The 24,177-nt window shown below is 43.4% G+C and overlaps 1 protein-coding gene and 1 non-coding gene across 2 annotated transcripts in view; one reads left to right on the top strand and one right to left on the bottom strand.

Moving 5' to 3' along the window:
* The first annotated feature begins 218 nt into the window (after positions 1-218).
* The window catches only part of rrp9 (ribosomal RNA processing 9, U3 small nucleolar RNA binding protein), a 27,726-nt gene continuing 3,767 nt past the window's right edge, over positions 219-24,177 (top strand). Inside the window, exons 1-12 of the mRNA XM_048606600.1 lie at positions 219-347; positions 2,466-2,572; positions 4,594-4,661; positions 5,296-5,337; positions 9,192-9,318; positions 9,504-9,628; positions 11,056-11,148; positions 12,795-12,895; positions 15,078-15,212; positions 19,271-19,333; positions 19,460-19,605; positions 20,288-20,367. Coding sequence (XP_048462557.1) covers positions 9,584-9,628; positions 11,056-11,148; positions 12,795-12,895; positions 15,078-15,212; positions 19,271-19,333; positions 19,460-19,605; positions 20,288-20,367 — 663 coding nt within the window. The 5' untranslated portion in view covers positions 219-347; positions 2,466-2,572; positions 4,594-4,661; ... (1 more) ...; positions 9,192-9,318; positions 9,504-9,583. The remainder of the gene's footprint in view (positions 348-2,465; positions 2,573-4,593; positions 4,662-5,295; positions 5,338-9,191; positions 9,319-9,503; positions 9,629-11,055; positions 11,149-12,794; positions 12,896-15,077; positions 15,213-19,270; positions 19,334-19,459; positions 19,606-20,287; positions 20,368-24,177) is intronic.
* trnac-aca lies at positions 15,870-15,942 on the bottom strand. The gene has a single exon. It is a non-coding gene; the product is annotated as a tRNA-Cys (tRNA).

Genomic DNA, 24,177 nt, shown 5'->3' with positions numbered 1-24,177 from the left:
ATGTATGAGGGGCAGCAGTCAAACTGCTTACAACAAGAATCCCCAAAAATAGCAAAGTAGGAATGATTGGGGAATCTGCTTTTAATAACAGCAATTCTGAATAAGGATTGGCCACAGCATGGGGCGTTCTTGTCTTTTGAGTTATTTTGTTTATTAGTTCACAGAATGAGGGTGTCGCTGGTTAGGTTTGCATTTATTGACCATCCCTGATTACCCAGAGGGCTGCTGCACAGTATAGGATTTTAATTTGCTGTCTCCTTCCAGGCTGAAGATGGTGACGAGAAAGTCCGCAAGAAGCTCCCTGTGAAACTGAATGAAGAGATTTCCAGTGACTCTGAAACTGAAAGGTAATGTTTGGTTTCTAATGTGATGACAACACTTGTGATGTGACATGTCCAAAGTGATGGCATACTCAATATATGGAAAATAACCATATCTTACTAACTTAACATGAAACCAGCCCGTTTTCAGAGACTGCAATGGAGCAAGCTAACCTAAGTTAAGCTACAGGTTCAGAAATATTGATAGAGAATAAATAAACAGTCAGGAATCCTCCTTCAGATCCGACAGCTAAGGACAAAGCTATAAAAATTACATTGGACCAGAAGAGAGAATAAATAAACAGGTAAATAAAACATTGTGCTGAGGGTCAGATTAGCGTATAGCCCAAGTAACAGTTCTGTATACAAGCGCATGGGATGTAAGTTTTAAAAAAAACTCACTGCAGGTACAAATTCAATTTGGAGGTTATGATATAGTAGTCATTACTGAGAATGGTCAAGTTTGGGAACTAGTATATAATTTATATAAAAATCAGCTCTAGGTTATAAGGTTTACAGAACGAACAGGGAGAATTGCAGAGGAGTGGACTAGCAGAAAACTACTTTAATACTGAGGGAGGATATAATGAGGAAAGCATTCAGGTAGAAAGTAGAAATTCTGGGATTTAAATCCTCTCTCTCCATCCTTGGTCTTTTGTTGGCAATAACTAATCCTTTAACATTGTAATTTTGTATCAGCAACTGTGTGTGAGTTACATTTATATCTTCACTCTGTCAATTACATCATGATGAAGGCGCAACTGCTGTATCATTAAATATACAAGTCTATGTTTAAACTTTGATCTATAACAACCAAGGAGCTTCAGTCACCTCTGGGCCGTGTTATTGATGAAAACTTGCTATTATGCCCTACGTTCTGCTGTCCGCTGTAAAGGATAATCCAGGCTAAGGACATCCCCACCTAGTCTTGGCCATTCAGCCAGGGCAACTGAGAATCCTCGCTTCAGGAAAGGCTTTATGAAAGAATTCAGCAGACAGAATAAGGAGAAGTAGTGCAGTGTAATTCTAAAGCGGATGAGGTACAGAATACCCTAGAGGTATCTCCATCTTTTGAAGGTGCCAGAATGTTTGGGGAAAGCAGTTAATGAAGCACGTGGGATCTGGAGCTTCACAAATTAGAGTCGAAAGGCAGGCACATGCACTGAGCCTTTCAGAAACGGATTTATTTCCATTTCTGGTCATCAAACCCAGGACGTGAAGGTCCTTGAAGGTGCGGGAGAGATTTACCAGAATGATTGCAGGAGGGAGGGATTCCAGCTGGGTCCTTGCAATTAAGGCGTTTGAGGGGAGACATGATTGAGGTGTACGTAATCACGACTGGTTTCAAAAGGCAGAAGAGGAATACCTGTGCCCGATATCTCATACATGCAGAGTGAAGGTTTAGGGTAAGAGCTGGAGTAGGCCAGTGGTAATGATACTGAATGTGCTGTCATGGGCAGCACAATCAATGATTTAAAAACAAAAGTTTGTGTGTGGATTTGAAGGAAATGAATACAGGTTTGCTGGGGTGGTACGATGGAACGGGGCTGACTGGATCGCTCTCTCTGCAGAGTATGCATTGACTCGAAGAGCTGAACGGCCTGCTGTCAGAAATGACTTCAGAACCCCATGTATCTGTGCTGACATCGGGTTCCTGCTGTCGCTGAGTTGATGCTGCACTGCTAAGATTCCAGTTTCGAACTGAAGGGGTCTGGTACATCCTCCCTGTGCAGCCCCAGTCTGTATGGGGCACGTTGGGCAATGGCTAGTCACAGGGTGGTAAGTTTTGATAAGTCTGTCACTTGCCCCAGTGTTTGTGTGTGATTTAATGGGGAATGGAAATTCTGCCCTGGATCCTGTGGACTATGGAGGAAGAGGTTGTCAATGCCCTTGAGTGGGAGCTACCCTCGTGTCAGTCAGTCAGGAGCTAACGTGCTCAATGACACTGCGTTTACATACGGAAATGGTTCTGTCCATTAGTCAATTAAATCCTAGCCCAACAAGCTGAAGTGCAGACGACTTTGATGCAGTGGATTATAAAAGACATTAAGCATAGTTAGATTTGAAGCCTCAGTTGTTGCTGACTAATGGAGCTCTAATTGCCCAATCAATTTCTCAATGGCAATCTTGACTCTTCTCTGACAGTGATAGACCCAACAAGAAAGATGCTGAAGTGTTGGAAATTGAGGAGACAGCACAAGAAAAGAAACTGCGACTTGCCAAACTCTACCTGGAGCAACTCCGACAGGAAGGTATGGAAACATTAATGTTCTTAAATATGAAATTGTCTTCTGATGTTTTTAGCATCGGCTGTGAAAATTAACTGATATCAGAGATCCAATCTCCAGTTCCCCCTGTATTTTGCAGAGGGGCGAGGGTAGATGGAGAATGGGAAATGTGGGCTTACTCTGGATAGTCACAGAGCCTGCAGGCCGCCTCAAGATTTATCCCCACCATTGGGAAATGAGGATATGGCGGCATTAAGGGCAACTATTTAGATAACGACACCCAGAGTGCAACACGGGACAGTGTGTACAATGACAGCAAATAAGGTCAAAGGGAGGTAACATGGTAGAAAAGCAAAATTAATAGCCCTTCCATTGAATGCACGTAGTATTCAGAAGAAAATCAATGAATTAATGGCACAAATACAGAATACCGGATATGATGTCATAACCATAGCAGGGACATGGTTACAAGGAGATCAAAGATGGGAACTAAATATTTGGGAGATTGTGACTTGTTGAAAGGACCGGCAGGAGGAAACGGCGGTACGGTTGTATTGTTAGTATGGGATACGTTAGCAAGAGATGGTCTTTGATTGGCAGATGTAGAATCCATGTGATTGGAGGTAAGAAATAAAACTGGGAAGATGACACTGGTCGGAATAGTCTAAAGGATCCCTAACAGTAGCATTGTGGCAGGACAGAGAATAAATCCGAAGGTAATGAGAGCATGTAACAAAGGCAACCCCTGAATCATTTAGAATGGTTGGTCAGATTGGCAGAGGAGGAATTCATAAAGTGTATTTGGGACAATTTCCTGGGATAATATGTTATGGATCCAACCAGGGATCTGATTAGTTCGGATCTAATGGTGTGTAATGAAGAAGGTTTAGTAAATGATTTCAGAGTAAAAGATCCCCAGAAAATAGTTACTATAACACGGGTATCATTTAGCATTCTGTTTGAGAGAGAGAGAAACTTGGGTCAAATACACCTGTGCTAAGCTTAAATAAAAGTAATTGCAAAGGAGTAAGGACAGAGCTGGCACAAGAGTTAAATTAATACTTTGCATCAGCCTTCACAGTAGAAGACATTAACAAACCAAAATTATTAAATAATCAAGGAGCAAAAGGAGGATAGAAAATAACTACAATCTCTTAGGCTCGACATCATTGATGCCAAGAGGTTTTCCCTTGTTGGAGAGACTAGGAGCAGAGGGCATAATCTCAGAGTAAGGGGTTGCACAATTATGACAGAGAGAGGAGGAATTTCTTCTGAGGGTAGTGAATCTATGGAAATCTTTGCCACAGAGGGATGTTGCAGCTGGGTCATTAAGACAGCCAGATCAGCCATGATCTCATGAATGGCAGAGCAGACTTAATGGGTCGAATGGCCTACTTCTCCTAATTCTTATGGTCTTTGGGAGGGAAACAGGACAGCCATTGCCAGGCAATTCTGAAGGGACCAAATTCCAAAACATTTTCCTCTCGTTCCTAATAACTGTGTGGAATTTTCAACACATCAAACCGTGCTTTCCTGGGGACTATCACAACAGGCCTGGGCTTGTACAGAATCTCCCACGCTAGGTCCAGTGTTTGGTTTGTACTGAGCTGGCTAGGATTGGGATGATTACTCTGCACTGAGCTGGTAAAGAAAATCTTGAACAATTGCTGGAAAAGCTCAGCACATCTGACAACAACTGTGGCGAGCAATAAGAGTTAAAGTTTCAGGCCGCGTGACCCTTCCTCGGAACCCTGTTGCTGAGCTTTTCCAGCAATTTCTGCTTTTGTTTCTGATTTAGAGCATCCTCCGTTCTTTTTCGGTTTTGATAAACAAAATCTTGCCCTGGATCTATCTTCAAGTAGGCAAAGGGGCTGCAGAATGCGTCTGTGTAGCTCAAAGACTTTCTGTACGCTGTGTTGCGCAGCAGCTCGATTATACCTTAAATAGAATCTTGCCCTCAGGAGCTGATGGGTTACTGTCTGTTTGTCTTTGTACAGCCCTGTGATTGGTTCCCACAATTCGCATTTTTTTCTTATTATTCACAGAGGAGGAGAAAGCAGACGAGGAGCAGCTTGAGAGGGACCTGATTGGAGGCAGACTGGAGGAGGAAGTGGTAAGAATGCTGCACTTCTGAAGTGAAGAGAAAGAAATACATCAGAAAGTAACTGCACCATAACCTGCCCAGAGCTGGTTTCAGGATCACTTGGTTTACTATTTGTACGACGAGTAAAGCACCTGCCACCTCCTTTGGCAGCTGTTCATTTGAAGTCCGAAGCTGACTGTTCAGGCAGGAGCCCCAATCTGATTCATGATGCAGCATTGCCCTCCAGTAGTAGGTGGGAAAGTGGTCCTTGATTTGAACCAGTCGTATGGCTCCCCCCAATAAGGACCAAGTTGGAATTGTTTTTCTGAATGGACTTGCACAGTATGATACTACATTGTCCAGTCACCACTGACGACTCCAAACAAAACAAACATGATAGAAATGGCCATCTTTTCCACAAGCCTTAAGGCGTCCAGTTCAGTGTCACTTTGGGCTGATTTGTTCTAGATCTTTTCCTGTTTGAAAACAGATATTAATCCAATCGGAGTTTGAAGGGCCCCACAGGTGGGAGACTGTGCAAATTAAGGACCTCTTGAAGTTTATCAACCGATGCCTAACTGTTGATGTTTTTACCGTGTAAAAACGGGTCCTGTAGTGTTTCCATTGTTATGCTGTGTTTGTAATATTTCTTGTCTCTTTGCAGCTCGAGCAGAAGGGCAAGCTTAAACGACTCCTAGCGAAGGATGTAAGTACAAGTTTAATGCTACTCGGGAGGCTTTCCTCCCATCCCTTAACCTGAGGATAAAGCCGAGTACAGTGAAAACAGTGAAACCCATTCACGTTACAGTTCAGATTTTTTTCCAAAAACTTTTTTTCTTGTGCAAGCATCCTGTTTCTACAAATAAACTGTTACTTCCAAACTGAAACCTGGACCTTCTATTCTTCCCATTACAACGGGGAATGGCCAAACCCCTCTGATAATTAAACTAAACCCAAGCCCCGATCTGTTATGACAGGAGTAGGGGTTCCCCTCTAATAATTACTCCCTAAACTGCCAGAGAAGCTCGCCTTACCCCTCGTAATCTATTAAGAGTGGTTAAAAGAAATAAAATCTCTGATCTCCACCTTACAAGTAACAATTTATTTATTTAACCCAACAATGAACAAGTTAACAAAATTACTAATGAAACAACAGTTCCCCATAGACTACTAACTACTCCCTAACTGGTCTAAATTCTTCTAGAATGCTGCTTAAATAAAGACAGGTTCCATTATTATAAACCCAATTAATAAGAAGCAATAAATTATAACTTAATCTCTTCTGGAATCCTCTGTCATCTCCGGTCTCTTCACAGACACCTTTCTTCCGTTAATTCTGCTGTCAGGGCTGTTTTATTTCTATAATATCTTCAATGAGGACTTTGAGCTTAAATACGGTGGTACCTTTGTCTCATTAGACGGTGTTTCTCTGAGAGCTGAATGGTGCTAACTCTGGTAGGTGGCAGATGGCTCTCCCCGATTTTCAAAATTCCCTCGTCTTGTATACCCGTAATGACATAATCAAACTCTTATAATATGATTGGTTTCAGGTTGTCAACACCATCGGATTTAAATTCAACTGGTTTTGAATCGCTGATTTTGGTTTTAAATTAATTGACCGAATTCAAACTTGTTGCCACAGCATCAAAACAAGACTGCTGTTTTGCCTGCCTCCTGTGAGGCTTTGATACACTTGTTTCACGTTTTGAGGCTGTCTGTACTGGCAACTTCAGCTGCTGCTCACAGACATACATTGCAAACAAAGCACAAATCTTTTAAAGGGACCACACACTTTAGCTTCCTGCCTTCCACCTCACAATTGCTCGACCCAACTTCGTGACATTTCCCTAGTGGATGATGTAGTCCTGGCCTAACAGTTAATCATAATTGTGTTAAATTGCTTTCTAGAGAAAGATGTTGCTTATGATCTTGTAAAGATTGTACAAGAATTAGACAAAGCAATTAATACCAACTTAAAGTTAATTTGTTTTGCAAACCACTTATGTTTGAATACCTTCTTTTCTACGTTTATTTCCACTCAAGATTTCCCATAAACATTTACAGGATGTTGAGTGTTCCTTCATTGTACGTGAGGCCAGATCATGTGCCACAGCTCCCAGGAATTCTCTTTGACTCTCTGTTGTGTTCCCGCTGCTATCAACAATGTGAGCTTTCTTGGGCTACTTCCAGTTATGCCTGGATAAGTGTCTCCCGCTTCAATATCTCTGTTGTGTACTCCCCAGCTTAATCACTGTATCCTTGCCTAATGAGTCCAAACCAGAAACACCTTTGGTTTCTGAGAACAGTCTGCTACTGTTTCCAGAGATAGTAGGAACTGCAGAAGGATCTAGGCCCGAAACGTCAGCCTTTCTGCTCCTCTGATGCTGCTTGGCCTGCTGTGTTCATTCAGCTCTACACCTTGTTATCTCTGCTACTGTTTCCAGTTGCTTTCCAGCTCCTGGCAAGTTCTCTGTTTGTCTTAAAACAACTTCTAGGCTGGCAGGCTATTTATTGTGAAGTCACCCAGATAAAACCCACAACCAAAAATAAAACCTCTAGGTCATCCATCTCCAATGCAAATTGCATCTCTGAATTGTCCCAGGTAGAATTGCACTAATTCTCTTCAATTTTAAATCTTACCATTTGTTTTGCGAACCAATGAATAATTATTGAAACAGCTGCAGACATCGTGTCCACCAAGATGCTTAAAAAGGTAGCCCGTTGTTTAGTTTCTGACACTGAATACCTTGACTTCATAAAATAAGCATAAGCTAGCCTTCTATTTGTAGTTACTTTATACGTTTACCAGTTTCTTGAGCCAGATCAGGTGTTTCAGTTTAAAGAAATTCAATTCCCAAACTAAAAGTTATTTTCCCAAAACAGTTTGAACTTGAAAATACATATTCATAACAGTTGGTTGTCATTGCATCAGTTTTCAGTTTAGAAAGCATATTTACAATATTAAACTGTTTCTTACAGGCTAAGCTGCTGCTTTCTGGATTATTTATAATTGAAATGCTACACAGAAGCAGATGTCTAAAGAAGATGCAGTTGATTATAATTGGTGGTTGCATTTTCTGCAACTGGAATGACTTTAATTTGTTTACCCAGTTGTTTCTGGCAATTCCTTTCTAGAAATCAGCCAAAGTGTTAATTTTTACAATGGAACAATAACAGTTGTGTTTTTGTTTAGTTTTTCACATCTCCAGTAGGCTACTTAGCTGCATGATGATGGCAGAATCACAGAGCAGTCTCCTGTTAACTTTTGAACAACAACCCAATCTGATTTTTACAGAGAATCTTGTATTTAGCAAAGCCACAGCCTTTGTTTTAGTCCCACTATTTGAAGTATAGATTGTAACCTGCGCAACTAGCAAAATAAAAATACCCGTTTTCAATCACATTCAGTAAAGAGATGTCTAACTACTGGTTTCTCTTCATTGTTTGATTTTTGTGGCATAAATGCTGACTCACTGGTGCATGGTTCTGGTCTGGTAACTAGGACAACCCTTGTTGCTAGGCAATGAGCTGCTTGCTCTTCCCCTCACTGCGGTCCATTGTTTGTTTGTGTACAAAGAATTTGCTGCCCCTGTGTGTCTGCATGGAAGGGAGTATATGCTGAGGGTGGGGTGAATGAGTCACTAATTGAATGGGCTGCTTTGTCCTGGGTGGTGTTGAGTTTAGTGAGTGTTTGTTGAAGCTGTAAAAATTAAGGAAATGGAGAGTATTCCATCACACCCCTGAGCTGTGGCAGGCAAATGGTGAACAGGAGTTGGGAGGCATTTACCCATTATTAGGCTCTGACCTACTCTTGGAGCCACTATTTATATGGCTGGTCAAGTCCAGATGGCTGTGCCTAGGACAATAACCTGGGGAACTCCCAATGGTGCAGAAATCAGCTGAACTCAGCTGTAGAGCGATGTAGGCACACATGTACTGCTGCCAGAGTATTAGCAATGTTTGTAGCATGTGTATTTGTCACTGACCTACTGAGTTCTCAGAATCAGTCCCATCGCCTACCAGATGTAAGTTAGAAAAGTATGAGAACATTTGCCACTCCTCTGCACATACAAGAGACTCGATCATGCCAACGACACTTCATTCCCTTGCCACCAGACTTCAGTGTGCAGCAGCTCCACCCAAAGTGCCTTCTGTTGTTAATGCACTGAGTAATCTCTATAGTGTGCACTGTAGCAACTGCTAGCTCTGCACTGCCACCTGTCTGGGCAAAGGGGTGCGTGGCATCCCCCTGCAGTGTTCATTCCATCCTGCCTTGGCTGTGCATCGTTATCACTGGGCGAATATCCCACACCTTTGCGTGAGTGCCTTCCCAATATGAACCGAAGAGGGCACCCACCACAGAATGGGTAGTACATGTGGCCTGGTCAACATTGACCATGTTTTAATAATAAATTTGCAAGCCTTCTCTTTTGCCTGTGTTTCCATGGTGTCACCAGTCTTGTGTAATTTCTTCCCAGTAGTGGGATGTGTTTGTGTACCTCCCTGTTTACTGCTCAAGTTGTACTTTACAGGTGCTGATAACTCATTATTGTCTTTCAGTATCTCCCACCCGATGGATCTGAGATCCGTCTGCTACGGGGTCATCAGCTTCCAGTCACGTGTCTGGTTCTCTCCCCCGATGATAAATACGTATTCTCAGCATCCAAAGATTGCTCCATCATAAAGTGTAAGTTCATACCCTCTGAGTATAGGCGTTTTTCTTTCTCAGTAACTGACCCCAGCTGCAGAGTGGAGCTAGTGCCTATGATTTGGTCCTCCCTTTTTGTGCTCATTTTCTCCAGTTTTTGTTTGCTGCCTGTATCCGGGTTTTCCAGGTTTAAAGGGAAGTGCTTCTCTCTCTCCTGTTTCTAGGGGACGTTGCTAGTGGGAAAAAGGTTCACACGATCCACAGAGGGCACAAGGGTGCTGAAGGTCAACAAGTGGGGCACACAATGCACATCCTGTCCATGGCAATATCCTCCGATGGCAAGTACCTGGTGAGTGGCTTCTTGTGGCGAGGTGGTAGCCTTGTGGTAATGACAGTGAGTTGGTAGTCGAGGGGGAGCCAAGCTAAGAGCTCTGGGGAGCTGGGTTCAATTTCCATTGCAGCGCTGGTGGTTACATTTAGTTTTATACATAAGGAATATAGAGCTATTCTCTGTAAAGGTGACACTTCTCGACTGTTGACAAACCTTGTCGGGTTCACCAATGTACTTCAGGGAAGGAATTCTGCCATCCTCACCCAGTCTGGCCTACATGTGACTTCAGACCCATGGCAATGGTCAGTCCAAGGGCAGTGAGGGACGGGCAATAAATTCTACCCTTATTGGTGCTGGTCATGCGCCATGAAGGAAAATAGACTCTCCTGCACCATCCCAATAGGGCTTTCTTAAACTCTTCCTCTTTCTAAGAGTATGACTGCGATTGGCATTTCACATGGTGCCTCGAGAGGAAAGGGAGAGAGGATTTATATTTTTGTAACGTTTTGCATGGTTTCAGAGCATCCCAAAGCAATTCACAGACGATTAACGATTTGTGGAAGAGTAATCACTGTTGTCATGTAGGAAATGTGCTGGTGATTTGCTCAGAACAAGGCACTAGAACCAGCAAATTGCAAGCCAATCTGTTTTATAATTTGAGATTAGTTGAGGGCTAATTATTGCCCAGGGCATGACGGAGAATTCCTCTGCCCTTCTTTGAAATAGAGCCAAGTGATTTATATGCCACTTGAGAGGGCAGACAGGATTCGCGTCTTAAACCAAAGGTGGGAAAAACAGAGTAGTGCAGCATTCCACCTGTGCCACACTTCAGTGCTCTCCCGGGTTGTACACGCAACAGTCTGGGATGGGACTTGCAACCCACAACCAGTTACTTCTGAGCTAGGGATGACATCCGCTTTCTTAGAGTCAGAGTCATACAGCATGGAAACAGACCCGTCGGTCCAACCAGTCTATACTGACCATGTTCCCGAATTAAACTAGTCCCACCTGCCTGGGCTTGGCCCATATCCCTCCAAACATCCACTTTTGCCAGTGTGATATTTACTGTTACTCGTATCAGTCAACCTGCAGTCCTTCTAAGTAACACATTCAGTGCCAAGTTCTTCCTAACTAGGATTGATCAAATTGGTTATCTTGTGTTAAACTCCTTTTTGAATGGATCTGAAATGTCATTTCCTGGACACTCCAATATCATGGTATCTACCTGGTTGGTGACTGTTGTTGAGTTACACAGCCATGCACGTGTAACTTGTCTCATTCGTGTTGTAGCTTACTTGGTACAGATATGCATGTCTCCCTGTTCGATGACTTGTCAGAGTTTAAGGCATTTAATGCTAAATGTGGCTGATGCTATAAAGCTGATGAGTGATGTATATGTAATAGCGTGCTGTGCAGTGCCAGATCTAACTTTCTCTTCCCTGTAGGCTACAGGAGACCAAAACAAACTGATCTTAATCTGGGATGCTGCCTCGTGTCAACATCTTTACACATTCAAGGGACATAAAGATGCGGTATCGGTGAGTAAGGACAGCTTGGGCTGGGTGGAATTGAGTGAATTGTTTCATGTGGTAGGGATTGGACCTTTTCAAGGTGCTGAATGGGATTGTAGACTGACAAAGTGCAGCCAATGCCATTCGGCTCTCTGAATGTGCTAGCCCAGTTAGCCCCACCACACTGCTTCTTCCATCCGGCCCTGAGAATGTTGCTACTTCAGATGTTTCTATTGCTGCGTTTACTAATGTCCTTTAGGGAAGGAAATCTGTGTCCTTACCTGATCTGGTCTACGTGTGACTCCAGACCCAGAGCAATGTGGTTGATTCTCAACTGGCCAATTAGGGATGAGCAATAAATTCTGGCCTGACCAGTGGCATCCATATCCCCTAAATTAATTTTTTTTTAAATCCTCACATCAAAGTTGGTTATTTTGACAATCATTTTAAATCTGTATCTTCCTGGTTAATAACTCCTCTATGAAACAGTTTCTTCTTCACTTGTATCAAACTTTGTGATTTTAAATGTCTCTGAATCAGGTCTCGGAGCTTCCACAGCCTTTCCTTACAATTAAATACCTTTGTCCCTGGTACTGTTGTAGTAAACCCTTTTGATTTGTCTCCAAGGCCTTGACATTCTGTAAGTGTGTTCCAACCACTCGATTTTAGAAGTTCAACATAACTTCCTCACTTTTACATTCTACACTCTGTTTATCAGAGGCTGCTACAGTCCAATTAAAATTGGCCTATTCAGCACTTTTTGCCCATCTCACATCCCATTAAAATGAATTACGTCACCAGCCGTGTGTCCACTCACTTATCCAGTCTTAACTCCATCCTCCTCAGTGTTAATTACATTTCCGAGTCTCCTCTTGTCTGCAAATTTTGAAACAATGCCTTGTCTCCCTGCAGCCAAATACAAGGAAATGTGAAGGCAGAACTTCAGGTTAAACCCTGGGTAATTATCGTGAAAAGGAACCTCCTGTATCCACTTTAATACCCAGGTTATCCTGCCAGTTCTGAATCAAGTAACAGGAGGCATGCTGGCTGCAGAATGAAATGTGTTGATTTTCTCACTCGTTCTCAGATGATGAAGTTAGCCACTCTGATCAAGAGAGCAGCCTCAGAGAGTGTGTTTAAAAATGGAGCTGGCTCTCAAAGTTGTTACACATTCTGGTGCAGTTGATGTTAAACCTCGCAATTGAAAACCTGCTCGAGTACATGTTGAGTCTGAATGTGGTGTTCAGTTGCCCCCTTGTGGCAGAGCGTGATAATGACTGCAGGAGCCGGACTGAGACACAGAGGCATCAGAGGAAGATATTCTGTGACATTGCCTATTGTGTTGTTGATCATGGGGAATGGGTTTTTGGTGTAAGTGTTTATACAGGATGAGGGAAGGATCGATGAGAGGCAAGATTACAAGTAGACAAAACCTGAACTTATGAGCTCTTGTGGGAAATTGTTTTCTGTGTGTAAGTCTTTATAGTAGACGCCTTGAAGGGAGGAAGAGGAAGTGACTTTAATGTTTTAATACAAAATGTCTTCCAGACGAGGTCAAAATTGTGACTTTTGTAAGTAGGGGGAGACGTTCAGTAGTTAAAATTGCTTCACACTGTAGCTCATTGTTTTCAGCTCTTGCAAGGCTTGTCTCACCAGCTGTGTCTTTCCCTCAGGGTCTGTCCTTTCGGAAAGGCACCCATCAGTTATACAGTGCCTCACATGACCGCTCAGTCAAAGTCTGGAATGTGGACCAGAACGCCTACGTTGAAACTCTGTGAGTATTGCAGCAGGAGTATGGAGCTGGGTTGAAAATGTGTGCTTTATACCCACGCTGGCCCTGTTTGATGCCAGCTTGCATTGATACATGTCGCATCAGTTCACCCTGTTAATGTACTTGTTAGAAGTCTATGCAAATTTAATTAGACACAACATTAGAGTCCAATCAGATCACTTCAACAACAACCATTCCTCTCACCAGGGGGAGCCACTTGGGTTTCAGTGCTTCTCCTGAAGTGACGACTCTAAAAGAGCCTTTATCCTCCAATACCCATTTCATGTTGATGACTTCTGCAATTCATTTTTAAGCAAATTTCAGTTTGTGGCCCTTTGGGTTAAGTTTAAACTTGCTGACGTTCCGTGACCCCTTGGTTATCTGATTGATTATTGAGTATAAACATTTCTCGAGCTCTGACCTCACCAATATCACAGGCATTGTTTGATATTGATAACAGTCAGTTGTATTTCACTTAACACGTCTCTGCTGCACCACCTTCGTGTTACCAATTAAGTATGAACCTTGATATGTCCTGTTTTTTCACTTTTTATGCTACTGCACTTTTAACCCGAAGCAAGGATTTCAGAGAGACACATCCGTTCTGCTCATTCTTCCATTTGCTGTCTTCTCCCACTTTGCTTTGCTTTCAGTAAAAATAACTCGAGTGTAAACACAGGATCTCCACCAGGACTACAGGGTTTCTGAAGCTTGATTTGTATTTCTTTCTTGTGGCCACTTCTGAGGTGGACAGACAGGCCGTGGACCAGTAATGGGCTTTGCGACTTGTAGAGTGGCTTCTGGGTGGATCGAGGCTCCAGGATCTTCCTGAGCTCTCTCTGATTATCCTACACTGTCACCAACATCACCATAAGTCAGCTTCAGTGAAAGTGTGTGGGTCTGTGTTGGGTGGGGGTGTGTATCTGAAGTCCTGGAAAAGAAGTTTGAGTAGGAACAATCTATCATGTTTTGATTAAAATACTGCGGAGATGCAGGACTTCCTGAAAAGAAAGAGAACCATTTGCAATGGTGGGACATCCCAAAGCACTAAACTCAGCAAGCTCCCGCAGATGATAATTGACCAGATAGTCATAGAGATGTACAGCACAGAAACAGACCCTTCAGTATAACTTGTCCATGCCAACCAGATATCTTAAATAAATCTAGTCCCTTTTGCCAGCATTTGCCCCATGTCCCTCTTAAACCCTTCCTAGTCATATACCTGTCCAGATGCCTTTTAAATGTTGTAATTGTACCAGCCTCCACCACTTCCTCTGGCAGCTTATTCCATGCATGCACCACCCTCTGCGTGAAAAAGTTGCCCCTTGGGTCCCTTTTAAATCTTTCCTCTCTCACCTTAAACCTATGCCCCTCTAGTTTTGGGCTCCCCAACCCCAGGGAAAAGACCTTGCCTACTTGCCCTATCCATGCTCTTCTTGACTTTGTAAACTTCTGTAAGGTCACCCCTCAGCCACTGACACTGCAGGGAAAACAGCCTCAGCCTATTGAGCCTCTCCCTATAGCTCAAACCCTCCAACCCTGGCAACATCCTTGTAAATCTTTTATGAACCCTTTCAATTTTAGCAACTTCCTTCCTACAGCAGGGAGACCAGAATTGCACGCAGTATTCTAAAAGCGGCCTAACCAATGTCCTGTACAGTTGGAACATGACCTCCCAACTCCTATACTCAATGCACTGACCAATGAAGGCAAGTATACCAAATGCTGCCTTCACTATCCTACCGACCTGCAATTCCACTTTCAAGCAACTATGAACCTGCACCCCAAGGTTTCTTTGTTCAGCAACACTGTCCAGGATTTTACCAATAAGTGTATAAGTCCTGCCCTGATTTGTCTTTCCAGATTGCAGCACCTCACATTTGTCTAAGTTAAACTCCATTAATCTGTTTTTTTGGTGTGTGTGAAATGTTGGCTAGAACTTCTGATGCATTTTTCTTGCTCTTCAAATAATGTCAGGGAATCTCAGTTCACCTGACATGTCAAATGGGTGTCTCTGTTTAAGGTGTCGTTCAGTGGTCAGCTTTGTCTCTGAAACGGGGTTTCAGCCCACACCGTTTGGGATGGTTGCCTGGGAGTTTGTGTGAAAATGAACAGCAGTGCCCACAGCTAAGCTGAAAGTTGGTGCTGGGTTCTGTCCTTGATTTCTCTGTTTCAATTCAAACAGGTTTGGTCACCAGGATGCCATCACAGGTCTGGACAGCCTTAGTCGAGAGCGCTGTGTCACCGCAGGGGGCCGAGACCGGACGGTGCGTGTCTGGAAGATTGTCGAAGAAGCACAGCTTGTATTTCATGGTCATGAGTGAGTAGTGAGATTGCAGACACCAATAATGTGTGTTGTCGGCTTTGCACACGTGGCTTTATCCAGACAGTGCTGCCTGTTTCTTACATGTTCCAGTTTTGAATTCCTGCACCATTGGCGGCCATGCTTTCAGCTGCTTAAAGCCTATACTCTGGAGTTCCCCTTGTAAACTTCTGCTTCTCTCTAGAATGCAGCCTCGATCATTTCCTCTGGCAGCTCATTCCATACATGCACCACCCTCTGTGAAACCTGGTAATTTTTGATACAGTTCACAAGCTAAAAATTGTGTGAGAACATGCTTATTTTACAGGCTTAGCAATTCACAGAACCCCTACGGTGTGGAAACAGGCCTTTCAGCCCAACAAGTCCACACCGACCCTCGGAGCATCCCACCCAGACCCATCCCCCTATAACCCACCTAATGCATATGCTGAACACTATGGGGTAATTTAGTGTGGCCAATCCACCTAACCTGCACACCTTTGGACAGTGGGAGGAAACCGGAGCACCCGGAGGAAACCCACACAGACATGGGGAGAATGTGCAAACTCCACACACGCAGTCGCCCGAGGGTGAAATTGAACCCGGGTCCCTGGTGCTGCGAGGCAACAGTGCTAACCACTGAGCCACCGTGTGGCAGAAATTGCAAACTATGCTTGAGCCAGGTAGGAGTCGAACCTACCATCTCCTGATCTGTAGTCAGGCATGTTATCCATTGCGCCACTGGCCCTGTCTAAAATTCTAGCCGCTGTATATTCTCCTCAGCATTTGTTGTGGAGAACGAGCTCTGTCTGAGGTTTTTCGAACTGGACGGATTTTCTGACCATCCGTCGTCTCCATCGAGTGCGATGAAGACTAATTGCTGAGGCAGTGTACAGTGGACGGATGGCCGAGTGAATCTGAACTGGGACTGCTCCAAGCTCAGCCTGAGTATAATTGGAAGAAGGGAGTAGGCAGTAGCCAGATTCCTATACTTCCCAGTCCCAACACCTGTATTGTAAAGGAGAGAGCTGTGTGTAAAGACGTGTCACTTCTTTTGACAGAATTCAGACACGTTGGTCTGCAGCAGGATTAAATGTGAAAAGCTTTATTCCTGAGAGAACTTTCTGACTGTAACTTGGTTCTGTCTTATGGTTATTATAATGGTTTCTGGGCCATTTCCCTGCTCTGTCATTTCCAAGTGGCTGTCTTGCATGTTGACCCCTTCTATGGAATGTTTATTGGCTTCACACCTGCTGGCTCCCTCAGCTGTCATGTGTAATGTGAAAATTCTCTACTTTGCACCTGTCATTTTAAAGATTAATACTACATTCTCAATCCCTGGCAGATAAATCAATCTGCCACTTCAGCTCCTCAATCCTGAACTCTGGGGAGCAGTGCTGCACTTTTCTCTTTGTCCAGTTATGTGCGAAAGTCCAGGAGCCAGGAAAACTGGTTACAGAATTGTGACCTGCTGACAACGCTATTGTTTGTTTTCTTGCTCACTAAATATGATGGTACTGTATAGTCTAAATGCTGATGGTTCGTCCAATGTGGAATGGTCCCTATCTGTTCTCTTTGGTGTGCACTTTATAGCCTCCATCTCTGTTGATCTTTGGATGGCTTTATTTATCGAGTCAGACAGCACAGAAACAGACCCTTCAGTCCAACCCGCCCATGCTGACCATAATCCCAAACTAAGCTAGTCCCACCTGCTTATGCTTGGCCCATATCCCTCCAAACATTTCTTATTCATGTACTTATGTAAGTGCCTTTTAAAAGTCGTAACTTCACACGCATCCTCCACTTCCTCTGGAAGTTCGTTCCCCACACAAACCACATTTTTTTTTTCTTTAAAAGATGCCCTTCATGTCTTTTACATCATTTTCCTTTCAACTTAAAAATGTGCCCATGATGCACATCCTGTCTCTGTCCCATCAAGTGATGCAGGTTACACATGAATCGTCTTCAGTGGTTACAATCTATTCTGTAAATGCACGCTGCATCTCATCCTGAGGGTAGTGCTGCCCCTTTGGAAAAGGTCAGGCTGTGACTGCAGTTAAGATAAAAGCTTTAAGGTGGGTCAGCAGTGATCTCTAATGCTAGCTTTCCTCTGGCCTCTGTCTAAGAGCAGACATTGCCCATCTAATGTAATGGAGAGCAATAGCCAGGCATTACGTTCTGACACAGGTCCGAGTCATTATAAAATGAATTCTGCATCAAAGGAGCACATGGAATCTGAGCTTAAACAGTAGCTTGGCAAGAAAAAGGACTGTGTTTAAAGGGGGAGGGATGGAGAATGGCAGCCAGAGACACTAATTGGGGCTGTCTGCTTTTAATTAGCTGCTTGTGCAGGTGTTGTTGTGTTACCTCTGGAATTCTGCAGGTGCTTCCAGTTGATGGGGCTGGGAATATGGGAGTTGCATGACAAAATAAGAACAAGATTCATCTCCTCCAATCCTGCTAGGTGCAGGGAACAATGAGAATGGGAGTTGTTAGCCAATCCTCCTCAGAAAGGAGGGGATGAAAACAATCATGGTGGGATTTCAGCTGTTATAGTCACTTAAAAAAAAGTTTCAAATTGTACTTGTGCTGCATTCCATAATATTATGTTGAAAGACACCTATCTCCTGTGCACTTCACATACTCAATCTTGCACCATGACCTCTGAGAGGCTGTATGCTTTAGATTTGCTGTTTCCTTATTGAAATGTGAAATACAGATGTATTTTCAATTGACCTTATTTAAATGAGGACCTATCCTCCAGTTCTACTCTGCTGAACAAGATGAAGCTGTGTTTTTCATGTGATCTAATGCCTTCAGACTTTTTAACATAGTGATCACTACCTCACTCTCCTTGAATAAACATGGCCGTGCCCATATCATTCATCTTCCTAAAATTCTGAAATGCTTTGATAGATTAGTCGTGGAGACAGTTGTTCCTAAGATTAAAAGTCATTGGCAATCTGTGCAGGATAATTGCCAAGAAAGCAAACTAGGCATTCAAAAGAAGTTTTTTCATCTAGCGAGTGGGAAGATTGACCCCAGGATGTGTTTTGAGGTGGATGATATGGATGCATTTCAGAAGTTAGCTGAACGTGTGTGTGGGAGAAGCCTGAAAAATTGATGATTAAACCATCAGGTGAGCTGAATGGGCCGTTTTGATGCCAATCATTTTCAATCATTGTGTTTCCTCTTTTTGTTATTGCAGTGTCTTTTTGAAATGTAGCTGTCAAGACTATGTACAGTATCCCAATGTGGTCTGCTTAATGAATTATAAAGTTGCAGGATTGCCTCACTTTCAATGTAACACTGATTGTTTAAAATATCACACTGCTTGATTTGTCCCATCCACTGCTGTCAAGCATTAATGCAATAATTTCAGTTTATTAAGGGGCACTACCAGTGAGATGAGGGTTTGGGTATGGAAGCAGGGCTGTGCCAGTGAGGCGGGGGTTGTTCAAGTACATTAGCAGTGAGATACTTTACTGCTTGTGTATGAGAGTTCTGAACTGCTGTGTAGCTGATGTGCAGGGCGCTGTTATAAAATGGGGTCACTTCTGAGGAGAGACAGTCAGACAGTTACAATGGAACAGCTCTTAATGTGTTTGTCCTTGCACCAAGAATAAACAACGCAGTTTTATTCCAATATAAACTTTCTGACCGTAATCCTGTTAGTTCTAGCATTATAAACTGTGGTGAGATGGGATTACAGAATTGTATGCAGAATGCTGAAAACTATTTGTATGATTTATACCGTATTGTTAATCGCAATTGCCAACAAGAGAGCAGTTTTCCCGTAGTTGTCATCCAGCACCTGGCAGCAGGAAATGATGTCCTCCAGCAGTAGAACTTTATCTCATTCTGCCGTCCTCACTGATACGACAAAAGAGCAGGGATCAATAGCCAGCCCGATAACCCCCACCCGCTCCTCCCCTTGCCCCCGACCGATGGTCTCAGGTTTATAGCTGTCCTCCCAAAGGCCAGTGTTGATGGGAGAGCCCTGAGGAAGTGTCTTTGCTGTCTGCTCACTCCCTACTCTGTGCCAGCATCTCACTGCAGCTTTCTTTCATCCCCAGGAGTTCCATTGACTGCATACAACTGGTGAATGAGGAGTACATGGTTTCTGGAGGCGATGATGGGTATGTTTATTACTTGACGTGTGTGACTTTTTAACCAGCTTATATGTTTTGTAAAAACAGATATTTGAAATGCATTCATATCACTAGCTTTGAGAGCCATGAAATGTGCACCTTGCTGTGTTTCAGCTCCTTGGCCCTTTGGACAGTTACGAAGAAGAAGCCTCTGGTGACGGTCAGCAAAGCTCATGGTATCCATGGAGACCCAGCGATACAGCAGCCATATTGGATTACCTCTGTGGCGGCATTGCTGAACAGTGATTTGATAGCCTCAGGTGCTTCAAGCTGAGAGACACTGCTTATTGTTCCTTGTGCCTGTTTAGTTTTCGTTGACTAGCACTGACCAAACTCTAATTTCATTGAGCAGGTTGCTCTGTTCAATCTGTAGAAATCCTTAAGCCTCCTCCAATGCACTTTAATCACCATGTTTTCTTAAGTTTTGCAGCTCTGCTCCTGTGAAGTGCCTTAGGTTATTTCAGTAAGCTAAGGTGCTATGGAAGTGCACGTTGTTGCTGCCATCCGATTCCTTGGTATCACCAGTATGTAACGTTATCCTGATCTCAGGCTCGACCTGTCTTGAGCCCAGTTTTGGTCTCTGTGACTCTAGGTCACAGAGTGTGTATTAGCGAGTGGACTGTCTAGAATGCACAGCAGTCATTCAGCTGCTGAGAGAGACTGGGCAGGTTCCTGTGCAGACTGTATTCTTCGGCACTTACCTGAGGTCTGAGCATTACCCTGTCTTACTCGCTTGGGTGCTAACCGAGCTCGCTGTGTGGTATCATCATTTTGCCATGATTTCGGTGTTTTTAAGTGAATTGTGCATTGTAGCAGATGCTGCAAACCCCGCAGTTACTGCACAGCCAAGCATGTGGTGTTACCTCATGCACAGCAAGCTGTAGGGTGTTGGCTTGAAACTAATTGACCTGTTAATGTTGCCACTTAATTCGATGATTTCAGGTTCGCATAATTCCAAAATCAGGCTCTGGAAATGTGGAGAAGGTTTTAAGACATTGGAGCCACTGTTCGACATTCCCATGGTAAGAGAGAACGGTGTAGGACCTTGTGTCAAATGGGTAATAACTGGGCTGTCTCACTGAATGTATTGCAGTACAGGTTCAGGATAAACTACCTGTAGAACAAAGTTTACAGTTCAAATTCAGGGATCCATAAACTGGGAGCATTTTGCTAATGTGATGTGTACTGGGATAGAGCTCCACAAGCCCTCCTGTACCTGATCCTTTATGTGAGGAGATCACCAGGTTTCTGGATGAGGGTCAAGGGAAGCATTTGTACTTTCCTTAACCTCCTTCCAACACATACTTCCCTGCTCTTTCAGGCAGGGTAATAGCGTCTGGAACAATGAACCTCTCTCTATTCGTTTTTCTCAATTTGAAGGGAGCTGATGCTTGGGGCCTGATTGTCCTGCCCCTCTACTACCACTCTGTCCAAGATCAGCTAAGCCATCCCTGACCAAGAGTCTTCCCCTTTCCTGGTCTCAATGATTCAATTCCTCACCAGCAGGAGTGCTACTTTAGTGTATCATTTGGGACTGCTGTTTGAAGCATTTTACTGTTGAAATCCTGCTTGTTACTAATTGGTTATATTTTGGGTGTGGAGCTCGGTACAGTAAGTGCTCAGGAACTCTCGTTCCCCTTTTAAGAAAGATTCTTGTGACTGGCTTCTCCTGCACTATTTCAAGATGGACTTGGAAATAGTTGCTGCTTACACAGCAGTCAGCACTGCTCAAACTTACAGCTGCAGTTCCAGCTGGAAGAGCCCCTACTGTCAATTGACCTTAAAATAACAATGCCAGTCCAGTTAATTAATGCAGCAGCAACAATCCATGTTTGCCACCGCATTCCTGTCTTTCAGCTGGGGTTGTCTGCGCCCAGCTTGTTACACGTCAGTTCTGCTACTTGGGTCAGAGATGTGCTTAATTAATTTCTTCTTCATTGTCAGTATTGGGAAATGTGACAGTGTAAAGCCACTTAGACAACACAGCAGTTATCTAATAAGCAAAGTTTGAGGGCTGTGGTTGTTGGAGGTCAGTCATCTCAGATCTATGACATCTCTGCAAGACAGTGTCCTAGGCCCAACCATCTTCAGCTGCTTCATTAATAACCTTCCCTCCATTATAAGGTCAGAGGCTCAGAGTGTTGAGTATAAAATCCAGTTTATTTGTTGAAGATTGATTGATTATTACTGAATTAACATTCTTTGAAATGGGAGATTTGGGAAGGAGTATTGGCTGGGACACGGTCACATTGGTGACAAGGTCAATTCTGAATGAGACATTGTGTTCAAATAACACCTTTTGGAAAAATAGCACTTCTGTGGAATAGATGTGCTTGTCCCCTGATTTCTCCCTCTTCTCCCGACCTACACCCCTCCCCTTCTTCCCCACTTCCTCCGCCCCCACCCCCAACATCTGCAATTGGGGTGAGGTGAGAATTTGTTTCTGATGTTGGTAAACAGAGCTACAAACTGCTTTTCAAACCTGCAGGTCCACAAAGTCCACACTGGAGAATCCAAAAACTAGTTATAAATGTACACAGGGCTGAGTTTCAAGAGAGTGCCAGGGTGGAAGTCTCAGAGACAGAAGTTGTTATAGAAGATAGGAACAGAATTAGACAATCGAGCCCCTTGAGCTTTCTTTACTGTTCAATATGATTGCTGTTAGTCTTCTGCCTTCAGTCCTATTCCAGTATTCCTTGATTCCCTTTGGTCACCTTGCAACCATGTCACTACTGGGGATTAATTCCGATCCATTTCCTTCTGTGCTTCCATGACTATCTTGTTATGAATGTTTCGAGCATTGAACTAAAGAGAATTTGCTTAGCTTCCATTCACTGATTCACTCAACCCTCTAATTTAGCTTTCAACCTTTCATTGCCACGTTCAACTTTTTATCTAAATCATTGCCTTGTTCCATTACCTCAACTTCCTTCCTTCTGTTCAGATTTCTAAATTTCCTTTTACCCGACCCCTCGTCTTTTTTTTTAAACTTTTAAAGTCCATAGCTCTGGTTGTAAAATTCACTGAGATACTGATCCCTGTTTGGTTTCATTGAAACCCTTCCCTCTTTCCTGAGACCTGGTGTCTCATCATTCAATATTCCTTTTTCCCAAATCATTCTTTGCATCATGTGGTTATTTATCTAAGATAACAAGGTGTAGAGCTGGATGAACACAGCAGGCCACGCAGCATCAGAGGAGCAGGAAGGCTGATGGTTCAGGCCTAGACCCTTCTTCAGAAATGATCAGAAATTATCTAATCTGTTTGACCCTATATCAATTTGCCCACGACTTTGGTGGAAATTCAGACATTATTACTTTTTTTGAGGTTTTGCTTATTGAATTAGAGCCCATTCCTTAAATTCTTTCTCCTCCAAGTTAGTTTTACTCATGTAGATAGTTTTTATGTACACCGGACAACTGGACTTTCCACTCCAAGTTCTTCACTAGCCTTGAAGAAATGTTATAAAACCAGACAAGCTATGTGACCTTTGCTAATCATGGTCTCTGCTGCAGTGCACAGTATTAGTTTCCACCGGTGCCCTTGATCTCTGCTACATTCCTTTATGGTCCACTCAGTTGAATTTGGCTATCTCTCTTTCCTCCACCTCCACCACCACACCCCACCACCACCCCCACCCCACCACCACCCCCACCCCAAGCTCTTGTTGCACACTGGCAGCAAGTGCCATATGCCTCCAAAACAATCCAGGAGTGCTGAAAATAATCAGCACATGGCAGCATCTGTGGATGGGGCATCTGTTTAATGTTTCCGAGTTGATCAGAAGAGTTAACGAGTCATATTTGATTAGAAACATTAATAATCTCTGCCTTCCGAAAAGCTGCCAGACCTAAATATTTCCAGCACTTGCTGTTTTTTTATTTCTGGTGTCCAACATCTGCAGTGATTTGCTTTTAAGTATTTATAAAAGGGAGGCTGACCCACACCCACCCCACCCCACTATCGTTATACCCTGGGTCCCATACCTGCCTGAATCACAATCACATATTCCTGTTCCTGACCATCAATAATCTCTCAATTCTGCAGCAGTGTGTGATTGTGTCCTGGAATGACTCCAGGTCTGTGCCAACGCTCCTCAAGCAGCAGAAATACCGTTCTTCCAGATCTTGTTTAATAGGAATGTGGTGCTGTCTGTAAATCCCTACATGCTGCAGTTATAGCACAGCACCTCTGTCATTGTCAATCTGAACAGCTATTTATTTTAATTGGTTAAAATTAACTGTTCTATCAAATTTTTGAATTCTAAAAGTTGTTCCATCAGTCTTGGTAATCTCAAAAGGTAGGTAACAGATTATTAACTTTGAATACCTTCATCACTTAAAGAGCAAAATTAAAGTGGCATTATTCACCAACCAAGTCACTGTGATTTCATGCCAAGATTTGTTTTCAATTTTGAAATTCTAGCTCCATGCTCTGGCCCTCACTCTCACCACCTTTCCTTTGTAGGTCCACTCTCAGGACCTGCTTTATCCCTGCTCTCTCCCCTTTTCTATTTTGCAGGTCCATTTTGAATGTCCGTCTTTGCAATCTGCAGCCTGTGCTTGTACTCCAGTGTACTGTGCTATGATGGTTTGCAATCTGGAAATGTCTTTGATAGCTGTGTCCGGAGTTGCTGAAAACAAGATATTCCCTTAAGGAAGTGTCTCTGTGGCAACTGTGGCTGTTGCACAGCCCCATGCTGGATTGAAGCTTTCAGTACGAGTATGGGACCGTTGTGCCTCTGGACTGTGCTGAGGGAACCATTGGTTGTCCTACCTCTCTTCCTCCACACTCTCAGTAGAGGGACACTGCAGCAGCTTTGCTATCACCCC

The sequence above is a fragment of the Rhincodon typus genome, chromosome 16, assembly GCF_021869965.1.
Source record: "Rhincodon typus isolate 14 chromosome 16, sRhiTyp1.1, whole genome shotgun sequence".
Taxonomy (NCBI): domain Eukaryota; kingdom Metazoa; phylum Chordata; class Chondrichthyes; order Orectolobiformes; family Rhincodontidae; genus Rhincodon; species Rhincodon typus.
Note: the sequence above shows the minus strand (reverse complement) of the source record. Positions and strands in the feature narration are given on the sequence as shown.